The sequence below is a fragment of the Pyrus communis genome, chromosome 14, assembly GCF_041283825.1.
Source record: "Pyrus communis isolate YQ-2024b chromosome 14, ASM4128382v1, whole genome shotgun sequence".
Taxonomy (NCBI): Eukaryota; Viridiplantae; Streptophyta; class Magnoliopsida; order Rosales; family Rosaceae; genus Pyrus; species Pyrus communis.
This window is the reverse complement of record NC_142578.1, coordinates 20,237,490-20,251,027: the sequence shown is the minus strand read 5'-3', so window position 1 is coordinate 20,251,027 and position 13,538 is coordinate 20,237,490. Positions and strand designations below refer to the sequence as shown.

General features: G+C 36.9%; 1 protein-coding gene and 1 non-coding gene across 3 annotated transcripts; both read left to right on the top strand.

Annotated features, from left to right (window-relative positions):
• The first annotated feature begins 374 nt into the window (after positions 1-374).
• LOC137712722 (villin-3-like) lies at positions 375-12,568 on the top strand. 2 transcript variants are annotated; one of them, XM_068451867.2, is made up of 25 exons: positions 563-830; positions 1,246-1,356; positions 3,277-3,408; positions 3,741-3,840; positions 4,237-4,305; positions 4,407-4,643; positions 4,788-4,965; positions 5,160-5,292; positions 5,597-5,756; positions 5,845-5,995; positions 6,075-6,175; positions 6,278-6,436; positions 7,163-7,231; positions 7,303-7,371; positions 7,465-7,602; positions 8,476-8,604; positions 8,961-9,108; positions 9,209-9,219; positions 9,317-9,457; positions 9,528-9,653; positions 10,415-10,477; positions 10,763-10,864; positions 11,371-11,620; positions 11,735-11,931; positions 12,013-12,568. In XM_068451867.2, exons 3-25 carry the CDS (start codon positions 3,353-3,355, stop codon positions 12,124-12,126), a joined length of 2,901 nt encoding a protein of 966 aa, XP_068307968.2. In that variant the 5' UTR covers positions 563-830; positions 1,246-1,356; positions 3,277-3,352; the 3' UTR covers positions 12,127-12,568. The 2 variants fall into 2 exon arrangements, with proteins under 2 accessions (XP_068307967.2, XP_068307968.2); XM_068451866.2 differs by lacking the exon at positions 1,246-1,356 and having other exon boundaries at positions 375-830.
• On the top strand, positions 7,866-8,020 carry LOC137714010 (U1 spliceosomal RNA). Its single transcript, XR_015956063.1, has one exon. It is a non-coding gene; the product is annotated as a U1 spliceosomal RNA (small nuclear RNA).
• Positions 12,569-13,538: the final 970 nt, after the last annotated feature.

Below are 13,538 nucleotides of genomic sequence, written 5' to 3'. Positions count from 1 at the left end.
TAGAACATTAGACGAAAGACCCATATATATTTATAAATGTGTAAATTTTATGTGTCTAAATAATATTGACGAAAAAATAGCATTACTTAATAAAAATATGTACATGTACATAGAATTCTCAATTGAACATGCAAAAAGGTCGACAAAATTTCAACTTACAACATAAAAAGTAGGTAAAATAGTGTAATGTTATCAAATCCAAAGCAAAAAGAATTAAAAAAAAAAATTTTAAAAACTAAAAATAAAAAAAGTGGCGAAAGGAAAAGTCCAAATTGGAAAGTAATAAGGCAAATAATCTTAAATTCCAAATAAGCAAAAAGAGTAAAGCCAACATGGCCGGTGCCACCGTCACCGGTTCTCTGCCTTAATTTAACGACTCTGCCTGTCAAAGCCAAAACTCTCTCTCTCTACTTTCTCTCTCTAACCTCTCTGTCATTCCGCTTCCGTTTTGCGTCGTTTGATTTCTTTCTGTTGCTCTCTTCTTCCTCCTCTCATAATTTCATCACCCATAAATTCATATATATTTCCATTAATTCTCTCTCTCTCTGAAATTACAAATCTCAAAAGGCTTCACAAAAAAGTTAGAGAGAGAAGCGCACACCCGCAGCAATAATTCACTTTCCTTTTCCAACCATCTTCTTCTTCTTCTCTCTCTCTCTCTCTCTCTCTCTCTCTCTCTCTTTGTTGCCAGCTTTTGCAGCTCGTCCTTCCCATAACCCATTTCCCATCTCTCTCTCTCTCTCTCTCTCTCCCTCCCTCTCTCTCCCTCTATTATCTCTCACCCCCACCACCCTCCATCATTACAATTACACACAGAGATCCCATTTCAGGTACGTCAATTCTCTCTCTGATCGTTTTCATACTCTTTTCAGCTCCATCAATACCAATTTTGCCGTATGTTATCTGGATCTCTCTGTTTTCAAAGCTATCCAATTTTGCTCTGATCGTTGTTTTGTTTGCAATTCTCGTTTTTTGTTATCTGGGTTTTTATGGTTTTGTTTTAAATTTAATGCGTTTTGGTTGTTTTTGGATGAAGTTGAATATTTGATCTGATGGGGTATGTTGGTTTTTGCCTCCTTATTGATGTTGTTTCATCTGACCTTTTCTTTTCATGAAGATTTCTTGATTTGAGTCCATAAAGCTCGAATCGATTAAGTCAAAATGATTGAGCAAGTAGTTGAACAAAATAACTAGAAGATCTTAATAATTTGCTGATATGTAGACTTTTGTGACTGCCTTTTGAAGATATATTATCTGGGTTCTTTCATTTGGTAAAATTTTGCGTGTCTGTGGCGTGTGGACGAGTGCACTTTAATCTCAGTGCATTCTGCCGTTGTGTAATCAGCCAGTTTCCTGGTAAGTCTTATAACTTTGGATTTGATAGTAATCTGTATCCAGTCCTATTGCCGTTTCAGTGGTCATGTTGATCACAAGTCATATTTCAGTTCTTGGGTAGTTTTTTACTTGTTTGAATACTGGAAGGGACTTTTAAATCTGCGAAGATATCCTCTGTTTGCTACTTTTGAGTTGGATTCAGGAATGTTATGATCCAGAGGAAAGCTATGTTTGAGGATTCTTCGCATTGATGGGTTCAGTAATTAATTGCAGCGTTTGAATATGAAGTCCTATACAGCTAGCAGATGTTTCATGGATGGATTTTATACAGCCTGTTTGGAAGTATCAAATGTTTGTTACATAAGTAAAAAATAAGATGAGTTGGAAAACATGCATATACAAAAGGATGACCGTTCTTGGCTGAGAAGTTACTGGCGATGATTCTTCAGCATTAGTGTGTACTCGAAGCCAATGGTTACAATAGCTTGTGATCCAAATTGTATGGACAGTAGTAGAGATATAAATTTAATCTGTCCAATATATGATATATGAGAACATAAACTTATATTAGAACAATAGGATCAGCTTTGAGGACAAACTTGTTTTCTCGAATTTTTTTCCCCATAAATATATTCTATAGATTGATTACTGTTATTCATCTATGAGAAAGTTAAGTCATGATGATCTAATGTGAACTTCAAGAGAAGGACCATATGTCAACACAAATTTTTATTGCTGTACAAAGATAATTTAAGCAACATCTATGTAGCAATTTATACACTAGTAATGTCAGGGACTAGTTTTAAGTGTAGAAGCTGCTCCACTCTAACACCAGCGAGTAGTATTAAAGATGGAAAATCTTAGGAAAGTTTGTTCATTGGCTGAAGTACTATTTCGCTCTTGATGCATATTTTCTACTGACATCTGCATGCTCACATGTAAAGAAGAAGGGAGAATAAAGGGGATAAACTTCTAAAGATATGGTCAGGCAGCCAGCAGTTTGGAATTTAGGTCTTTGTATCACTATGAATGGAGGCTTACCTAAAGAAAGCTACAAGCCTACTAGGACGAAGCTTGAAGAGGAGGGTCATACAGAGGTTTTCTAAGTTCTTTGGAAGCATATATGGACCAAATTCCCGATACATGAGAAGCAAGAGATGGAAGCAATGGTGCACTTTTGAGAGTTAGATACCGACTAATTTTATCGGGAAATACCTCTGGATATTGTTTCAGTTGAGAAATTAGTACTGGGAATGGGGAGTTCGTGAAACAAATGTAGTCTGGGAAATGCCTTTGGAAATATCTCACTTGAGAATCAGTCCAGCTAAGAGAGTTTATAATTGTTTTGAAGTCCAACATGATTTGTATTTTCCTATCTGAATATCAAGTGGGGTAACTTGATTATCAGAACCAAGGTTCGATGGGCCGATACAGAAGCTAGACCCTGAGTAAATGGACTGAGACATATCAACCTAGTTAGACAACTAAATTCCAAATACAGTGCATCAGGCCTTGAACTTCATTCTCATGCTTGAATTAACTTACACATGTTTGTGTTATGTCTCATTGGGCAAGCACTTTTACCTGTTGATGTGAAGTTCTTTGTATACGAAATCCAATAAGTTGTTAGGTTAGCTTTATGGAGATGCATAGTGATCTAAGATGTAGGTGCTCACAATTTAAACATCATGAGAAGAGATCATATTCTAACAACTGATTTTTTCATAGTGCTAAGATTTACTGTAGCATCTCTGTTGAATTTCTGTGTTGAGCATCAATGCTGATATTTGTACTATAGATAAGAATTTTTGAAGGATATCTATTACTTTTGATTTAAGTGTCTGTATACTGTTTTTGAAAATGATCTAGTATTCATTTTGGCTTGGTAACAAAACTCCTTTTGTTTATTTTTTATTTTTTTTATTTTTTTTTTCCTTGCAGTGAACTCTTGTGGAATTTATAGGGACGCAGGATTCTGCCTTGCTGAAAGAAACATTCTTAAAAGGGATTTCAGGCAATGTCTAGCTCTGCAAAAGCTTTGGATCCTGCTTTTCAGGGAGCAGGTCAAAGAGTGTATCCTTTTACCAGAGTCTCAATAAAATGAGTCTGCAAAATATTTCTTTTAAAAACCATAATGAAGGACAGGAACAAAAAACTTACTAACTTGCGTCCACTGAATAAAAAAAGTAAAAGTGACTTAAAATAAAATTACGGCCCTGGATAGTCAGAACAGAGGCTAGGGTTCATGTGGCCGAACCTAAAGGTTTTGTTGTTATAGACAAAAAAGTAAGGTAGGTTATACTTTGTGTCAATTTTAGGAATACGTAAGTCTTTCTGGTAATCTTTTAAATATGTTAATCATGTTGTGTTCCAAATTTGAGGTCGTGAAACTTAACATGTTATAGAGGGACTGAAATTTGGCGGATTGAGGACTTCCAACCAGTTCCTTTGCCAAAATCTGAACATGGAAAATTCTATATGGGGGATTCTTATATTGTCTTGCAGGTTTGTCTGGTTTTTACTCTCTTTAATTCTTTTCAAAGCCTTTACTATTTATTCTTTTTTCCCCACAAGATTGCTTTAGAAGAACGAAATTCGTCAGCATAACATAATTTTCTTCCAAGAAATGCAAAAGTGCAATGTTTCTGTTTTGGGTGATTCATAAGTTGATGTCATTCCTGAATAACCTTTTGATGTTCTCTATCAATTTTTTATTTTTATTTTTTTTATCCCTTTCCCTTTCTTTGCATGTTCCACCCTAAGAAAGGGGAATTCAGGGATTGGTGGTTGGGGGGATGGGGCATGGGTGTACGACATATCAAACTTTGGAATAAAAGGGTGTACCTTCAAGGAGGCATTTTTCATTTATATGTTGTCATGTGCTTATCTGACTATTTGCAGACAACACAAAACAAAGGGGGTGCTTATCTTTATGACATACACTTCTGGATTGGGAAAGATACAAGTCAGGTGTGTATGCTTAAAGTTTGAACTTGCCTTGAATTTTCTTTGACGTTATATATAGAAGTAAGAGAAAAATTGTTACTTTATATCGTGGCTATTTATTGTAGGATGAAGCTGGGACAGCAGCTATTAAGACCGTTGAACTAGACGCAGTTCTTGGAGGCCGTGCAGTGCAACATAGAGAAATTCAAGGCCATGAATCTGACAAATTTTTGTCATACTTCAAACCTTGTATCATACCATTGGAGGGGGGTGTTGCTTCTGGATTTAAAAAGGCTGAGGAAGAGGAATTTGAAACTCGGTTGTATACCTGCAAAGGAAAACGAGTTGTCAGATTGAAGCAGGTATCCTGTTCTTCTGACACGAGGATTTAGAGTTTTTCTTTGTATCTTTGTTTTGGTGTGGAGAGTTGGGAGTTCAATGAAGTATCTTCAATCTAATTCTGCTGGAGGTTAAAAGGAATTGCACCCTGCATTCTAATTTTGTAGGTTCCTTTTGTGCGTTCCTCACTGAATCATGATGATGTGTTCATCCTGGACACTCAAAACAAGATCTTTCAGTTCAACGGAGCAAATTCTAATATCCAGGAGAGGGCAAAGGCTTTGGAAGTAATCCAGTTTTTGAAGGAAAAGTATCATGATGGAACTTGTGATGTTGCAATAGTTGGTAAGTGCATATACGGTATAACGATGTATATTATATAAAAGCCCACTGAACTCTTATCATGTTGCCATCTTCTCTAGTACTCAAAAGACCTGCATTATCCAACCAGAATTGTTACCTTACATTTTTGCTGTCTGTGTTGCCCATTCTTAATCGTTTCTTATTTCATTTGTCAAAAATGGTGTGCATTGTGGCAGATGATGGGAAGCTTGATACAGAGTCCGATTCTGGTGAGTTTTGGGTCCTAATGGGTGGTTTTGCTCCAATTGCAAAGAAGGTAACCACTGAAGATGATGTGGTTCCAGAAGCTACTCCTGCTATACTGTATAGGTATTCTCATATTTTGTTATTGTCTTTGTCTAGAACTCTTGATTTTTTAGTAAATGGCAATATCTCTCTCTCTCTCTCTCACACACACGCGCGCACGCGTGCGTGAGCGTGCGTGAGCGTGCATGATCATATGCTTTTCATGCATGTGCATCTGCATGTAGTAGGTGGCATAGTAAGCACATGCTCCTGACACTTGTTTGTGTGTCAGTGTCTGTCTCTGTGCCGGAAACAAAATATCTACTTATATGTTAATCTTTGGTATAATCCTCATAAGGTTCTAACTTAAAGTTACTGGTTTTTGAAGCATAACTGACGGTGAAGTGAAGACTGTAGAAGGTGAACTATCCAAGTCCTTGCTTGAAAACAACAAATGCTACTTACTGGACTGTGGTTCAGAGGTATTTGTTTGGGTCGGCCGGGTGACACAAGTGGAGGACAGAAAATCTGCAAGCCAAGCAGCTGAGGTAGTGACCTGCACTTTTTTATTGATGCTGGCAAGCAGATAGGTTTATGAGTGAATTACATAAATGTAGCTCTTAATTTTGTCACCAGGAATTTCTTGCTAGTCAGAATAGACCAAAGTCAACACGAATAACCCGGGTTATTCAAGGTTATGAGACACATTCATTCAAGTCCAACTTTGATTCTTGGCCATTAGGATCAGCAACTTCTGGTACCGAGGAGGGAAGAGGAAAAGTAGCAGGTAATGATCAACTCCTCAGTTGTAAACTGTAATACTTTCTGATTAGCTTTATTAATATTGTATCTTCATGGTCTGCTAGCTTTGCTGAAGCAACAAGGTGTTGGTTTAAAGGGCATTGCAAAAGGTGCTCCCGTAAATGAGGAGGTCCCACCTTTGCTAGAAGGAGGCGGAAAGATGGAGGTCTAGTTGATAATGATATAATTTATGCTTCTAGTAATGACTTAATTAATTAGGCTTCCTTGTTGATGTCTTTTGGAATATTGGGTATTCTGTTTTTTTCAGGTATGGTGTATCAATGGTGGTGCCAAGACTCCTTTGTCTAAGGAGGATATTGGTAAATTTTACAGTGGAGATTGCTATATCATTCTCTATACTTACCACTCTGGTGATAGAAAAGAAGATTACTTTTTGTGCTGTTGGTTTGGAAAGGATAGTGTTGAGGTAATTCACTTTGTTCCAGGTTAGAATTTTTAAATAATTGAAAGAATCACTTTGCTTTCTGTCAGAGTTCTTGTATATAAAGTCAGACCTGCACTTCAATCTCTTGTTTACATAACCTTTTGTTTTAGAATAAAAGTTCGTGGAGAAACATTGTGCTTTCAGTTGGGGTTGGGGGTGGGTGAGGGTTGCGGAAATAAAATGTTGTGTTTTGGATGTCTTTTTGGGAGTTTTAGTTATGGCTTCTTTGTGGGCCCCAGGAGCTGCAGAATTTGGAGATATTCCTTTCTTTGAGCCATAGTTGGATGATTATTATACTGGTTAAGTTTGCTTTGATCTGAAGTAGGAACGATAGATTGGTGGTGTAGGACCTTTTTAGGTGGTTATTCCTGGTCTTGTTGATTCAGTGTACTTCATGTCCACAAAGAGACAATTTATGTCTAAGTGTGGTTTGTATTTTCTGGAAGGTTTTTCACTGCATTAAACATGGTGTTTGGTCTAGGTCTTCGTTTGTTCTCCTCTTTCTTCAAGCTATTATTAAACCTAGTGTTTGAATTACAGAGGATATCAAAAGAGAGAGTCATGGTTTTGTCTTCATTCTAATGAATTTTCATTTTTTTCATCTATTTTTCACCTTTTTGGTAATCGCTTGTGTAATATTTCGTAAAAGCACCCTTCTGCAATTGTAAGAGGACTTCTAAAGAATATCTGTTATATAACCCATTTCAGGAGGACCAGAAAACTGCTGCTCATTTGGCTAGCACAATTTCCAACTCACTGAAGGGAAGACCAGTGCAGGTATCATATTATCTTTTGTCAATGTTGGACAATGTTTTACGGACGTGCATATAACAGGGGGCCTTTTTCAGGGTCACATATTTCAAGGTAAAGAGCCACCACAGTTAGTAGCACTTTTCCAGCCTATGGTGGTCCTGAAGGTATTCTTCAGTTTAGTCTGGTGCAAAAACCTCTCCATATTAGTTTTATTTGGGGGTTTATTATCTTTTAAATTTGACTGATTTCCTCTTCAGGGTGGCTTGAGCTCTGGCTATAAGAAATTGGTTGAGGAGAAAGGTCTGATGGATGAAACGTATACAGCAGATTGTGTGGCACTCTTTCGGTTATCTGGAACTTCTGTTCATAACAATAAAGCAGTGCAAGTTGATGCGGTATGAGCCAATTCATATGTTATAATCATGTATCCTACATGACAATATATGCTCACATATTTTGGGGAAGTGACCTTAGATAGCGATAAGCACTTCATATCTGATATTACTTAGCTCATTTCCTTGCTGGTTGGTATGATGACCATGGAGGACCTAATGCAAAAAAATGTAGTGAGCCCCAGACATGTTGCACATGGTAAAACTATAAAAGCCAGAAAAACAGAATATGAATCAAAGATTACCCCTGAATTCCTTGTATAGGAAGACTTACCTGGACAGGTCAATGGGCGATCAAGAAGGCTCATGGCCTAGGTTGGTGGCCTTCATTGCACTCTGAAGGTGTGCCTGCCTATGGTCTCCTCAACGTAGGAGAGTCAATGTCATAATTCCTTGTGTAGGAATACTTATCTGTTCCCTAGTAGTATACAAGAACAACAACTCTTTTCCCTTGTAGTATGCATCTTTAAAATTTCCTGAGGTGGTTTTAGATTCTTCGGTTTCCCCTTTGAAATTAGTTATTAAATTTGTAACAATGAGTGCTAAGCTTTTTTACATAGGTTTAGGTCAAGGATGGAGTCACTGGAGGATTTTCACACTGGATTTTTAGCATGCTGTAGTTGGCCAGTATAGAGAATAATATGAGATGTTGGATGTGATTTATTCAGGGGAAGATGAAAAAGGATTATCTGTTTTTCTTCATAAATGTGGTAGGAAGATTTGAATGTAATTGCATGCTTTTGAGAGAATGTTTTCTATGCTATGTTTAAATGTTGGACTTCTTGTTCACTGCTGGAGATAATCTTGTACTCTTTGGGCTTTTTAAATTGTCTTTTCTTTTATCAATGTATACGTAAAACAAATTTCATTGTTTAGGTGGCAACATCGTTGAACTCTACTGAGTGTTTCATTCTGCAATCTGGGTCCTCAATGTTTGCCTGGATTGGAAATCAATGCACCATTGAGCAGCAACAGTTAGCAGCAAAACTTGCAGAGTTTTTGAAGGTACACTTGTATTGAAGATTCTATGCCCTCTGCCTCTTATGTAACTTATTTGCCTTCGAATTTATCATAGATGCACCATTCAGAAGAGTCAACATAACCAAGTAGGCTTAGTAAATGTATTTTAGTCAGGCTTCAAGTAACAATGGTATACTTAGATCTGGCATTGTTTCGACTTAATAAAATAAAAAGAATAAGATGATTGTATACGTTGAGTTGATTGGGCATGGACGATGGATGGACAGCATTCAGTATTCATGCTTAATGTAATTTAGTAGTATTTATTAGGCACTCGATTTTCAGTATTGCCACGGATATACTGTTCATCTATTTGAGCCTTACATGCCTTGCTAATACAGCCAGGAGTTACTTTAAAACATGCTAAAGAGGGAACTGAGAGCTCATCCTTCTGGTTTGCTCTAGGAGGGAAACAAAGTTACACCAGCAATAAAGTTTCTCAGGAGATTGTCAGAGATCCCCACCTGTTCACATTCTCGTTTAACAGAGGTAGAATATTATGACATTAAATGATGTCTGAGTTAGAAATTTTATTTTTAAAGTTTGTTCCATTCTAACTCTGTTTTTTTTGTGTTCATGGATTCCCCAGGAAAGTTTCAGGTGAGTTATATGGCCTTTTGAGTGTAATTGGTATTTACTTCCAGTTTCATTTGGACGCTAGTGCTTCTAATTGCTTTCTGCATTTTTAATTTTGCAGGTAGAGGAAATTTACAACTTCACTCAAGATGATCTGCTGACAGAGGATATCCTTATACTTGATACGCATGCCGAAGTGTTTGTTTGGGTTGGTCATTGTGTAGACTCGAAAGAAAAGCAAAATGCTTTTGAAATTGGCAAGGTATACCTTAAAATATTTGCATTTTCATCAGATGTTTCATTTGTTACATTTTTCATTCATATTTGTGCAGAAATACATAGCGCTGGCAGCATCTCTGGAGGGTTTGGCTCCTAATGTACCATTATACAAAGTTACTGAAGGAAATGAACCTCGCTTCTTTACAACATACTTTTCATGGGATCTTTCAAAAGCCACTGTATGTTCTAAAACAACAAACTCTCTCTCTCTCTCTCTCTCTCTCTCTCTCATTTAGATGAGTTTTAAGGAATTTGTAGTCAAGTAAGGAATAATCAAAACACATTAAGTTGAACGTAACAATTGTCTGTAATTTGGAACTTTCGGAGGGGTTTTTACTTTTCTATTTTAATTGAAATAAACTAGTCTTTTGGACTAGAATCAAATCAAGCGTGCATAATTTGTGTGGAGTGCAGTAAATGATAATGCTGTGCAAATGCCATAACAAAGGGAAGTGATAAACTGCCTAGATGGGAAGGGAATTGTTTTAGGGACCATTACATATAGAATATATATACCAGTGATTAAATATACGAAGAAGTCTGTCTTCTCAAATAAAACAAAAGCTTAGAAGTCTAATTTGGAAATAAGATGCGAGTCGATCAACATTGTTTGGTATATTATTGCTGATTGATGATGTGCTTACCTTCTCTCCCTCTTTAACCATGTCAGAGATAATGATCTAATGTATGACTTTGTTTCTGCTACAATTGGTAATGCATTTGAGATTCTAGACATTTCATTAAATAATTTTAGAGGCGGACCAAAATTTATTGTGAGGAAAAATTATTTTGATAGGTAAAGTGTAAAGCAAAGTGGCATGACAATGTGTAAAAAAACTTTGTAGATATCAACTGTTTTAATTGAAGTACTTTATACGGATGGATAACCATATTCCGTTTAATATATAATTTTCTTACAGTATATCTACCCTAAATGTAGGTTCAAGGAAACTCATTCCTGAAGAAAGTGTCAATACTCTTTGGAATTGGCCATGCTGTGGAGGTAATGTCTATTATCAAACATGTTGCATTGTAATCTCCTCTTGTACATGTGTGCGAAATTCTATATAATACATTCTATCTAGTATATACAAGGGAACCATGATCATATATTGTCTTAAGATTCTCGTTATAAGTTAATTACTGGAATAATGTTCTTTTCCTAACAGTTTGAAATGGTTTAACAACGTAAAGGATTGAAATCTATCAAATTTTGTAAATTTTTTTTGCATTGTCGTATATTATCCTTCTGTAATTCACGGAGAAGGGATCTCTGTTGCTGGATCAGGACAAGTCCACTGGGAATCAAGGAGGACCAAGGCAAAGAGCTGAAGCCTTAGCTGCTTTATCATCTGCATTCAATCCATCCTCTGGAAAGTCACCCCTAACGGTAATAAATTTTTTTTTGTACCAGTATCGTGTGCTACTGGATGCTATTGCCATGTTGTCATGTCTTCACATGAGGTGTGCAGACAAGCAGAAGTTGTAATTCATTCCATGAATGAATAGTAGGAACTTTTGTCCTACTTAAGTACTTACAGAAAGTTGCATTAGAAAGTGTACATCCCCTACCCCATCCCCCCCTTCCCTCTCTATGCTCTAGTTCATGTTATCATTCTTTTTTGGAATAATCAACTAGGGAAGTGGTGCGTGCATACAAACATCCCTTAGGTTTTTTGAATGTTGCATTATGACGTTGGATCTCATATTTATCCCTCTTTGCTTTAGTGTTGTTTCTTAGCACCTTAGCACCTTTTCACTTTTCACTTTTCCTTTGTTTTTTTTAATGATCCACGATCAATAATATTTGGTCTGAATCTCTGATACATGACGGTGTTGATGGATTTTTCTGAGGCCTTGTATTCAATAATTCAACTGCCACGCAATGAATCACAGGGCCAGGATAAGTCCAATGGATCGAGTGAAGGACCGAGGCAAAGAGCAGAAGCTTTAGCTGCTTTATCTTCTGCATTTAATTCATCCTCTGGAAACAAGCCTTCTCTTCCCAAGCCGTCTGCTTCAGGTCGAGGATCACAAAGAGCTGCAGCAGTTGCTGCGCTTTCAAATGTTCTTACAGCTGAAAAGAGTAGGTTAACACCGGATGCTTCTCCTTTGCAAAGCCCTCCCTCAGAAACTAGTGCTTCTGGTAAGAATGTAGAAATACTTATGATTATCCATTATATGCATGGGTTGCGAATGGATCTGATGCATTTGGGTACTTGCAGCTGACGCAAAAAGTGATTTTTTTTTTCTGAAACAGAGGGTCCTTGGGAACTTCCTGAAGTCAAGGAGACAGGTGAAGCTGCACCTGTTTCCGAAGGCAGTGAGGAGGATTCAGAACAAAAGACACTGCAGGACGAGAGTGATAGTGAAAGTAGTCGCAGTACTTTCAGTTATGACCAACTGAGGGCTAAATCCAACAATCCTGTAACCGGCATTGATTTTAAGAGAAGAGAGGTTGGTCGTATGTGAATGTTGTCACTTTCATCAATCTCTGCTTTGAAATCATAGTGACATAACCTCTGCTTGGTTTTTCAGACCTATCTCTCTGATGAGGAGTTTCAGACCATATTTGGGATGCCGAAAGATGCTTTCTATCGACTGCCAAAGTGGAAGCAAGACATGCAGAAGAGGAAAGCTGATTTATTCTAGAGGCCAAATGCAATAGAACGAGTGCTTTTACACTGCTTATTTGCATCCTGACTCGCAATTCATTCATTTTGATCTGTGCTTTCTCTGTGGTGCCTTGTTTTCTGTCTAGCATTTTGCTCTCGATGAACATAGCGCTGTGGTTAGTATCGGTATTGATTGAGATACTGCCCGAAGAGTGATTTTTCCATCTCTTTTTTCTTTGTTTCTTAACTGCTGCTGCCTCATGTAGTTTTCGCAGATGGTAGTGTTAAGCGCAACACGCAGGTCAAATTCTTTCATTTGCTCCACATGTATTTTGATTTTCGGTTTTACTCAATCATCTGTTTTTCATCTTTTAAACTTTTTTTTTTTTTTTTTTAAAGGGGATTTTGTATATGCAACACATTTGTATTTTGCAACTGTGACGAATATGAAGGAATGGGCAATTGTTTGTGGTTTGCAATTTATTGGAGTGCCAAATGAGATTTTTAGAGTACTAATAACAATTCTCTAAAAAAATATATAATTTAAGATGTCATTTGTATCATGAGTCGATTTTACTTGAATTTTGAGGGCATGAAGTGACGTGAATTCACCAACTTACAACAGCATGTTAATGACATGTTTACTTATCAGAAACCTGAACAAAAAGTAAGGATATCATTCTCTTAACTAACTTATCATTTGTTTACTAACACGTCATGACTGAAAAGAATGGCAAGGAGGTCGAGAGAGTGGAGAGATGCAGAGTACATTACCGACTGAAAAAAAGAAGAGCAAGGAAAGGTAGAGAGAGAGAGAGAGAGAGAGTGAGGATAGTTAAGGTATAGAGGGTAGACAGAGGAGTCAAACAAAAATATGTTAATTAATAATTATAAAATATCCATTGACCTTGCGTCAAACGCTTTATTATTTTTATACTACTTATTCCATGCCAAGCCAAATCTATCTAGCTTAGTTCTAATATTAGTCAAATCCGAGATAGTACGGAGCAACAAATGGATCCTAATAAAACTAACTTCGATTGTGTACACTTTTGTGGAGGCACATATCTAACTTGTAATTCTTACCGACTAAATTGATTTAAATACTCGTTATCCCGGAACTTTTAATTAAGACATCTCACTTACAAATAAAATGGAATACTACTAGACCGTAGTACAAGTTTTTTTTTTGTGGGTTGGGACAAGAACTTGGTTTAAAAAGTGAGCTTAAATTAGGGCCCTCCATAATTGTATGTAAAAGCTCATGGACCCCCAGCATCCAGGAACCCACATCAAAGAAAGCATCTCAATCACAAGATTAACAAGCACTTATCCAAAAGCACCTATAACTTATAACTTTTAACAGGAGTATTAGATGTTTGAGTCATGATAATTTCTCCTGTCGAATAATCACAACTTTCTTGGAGCTTAGTGGTTGATTAATTGTTT

Coding starts and splice junctions, on each gene's coding strand:
- LOC137712722 (XM_068451866.2), top strand. CDS start 3,353: ATGTCTAGCTCTGCAAAAGCTTTGGATCCTGCTTTTCAGGGAGCAGGT. Junction 3,409..3,740: donor CAGGGAGCAGGTCAAAGAGT/GTATCCTTTTAC, acceptor AACATGTTATAG/AGGGACTGAAATTTGGCGGA. Junction 9,458..9,527: donor ATGCTTTTGAAATTGGCAAG/GTATACCTTAAA, acceptor ATATTTGTGCAG/AAATACATAGCGCTGGCAGC.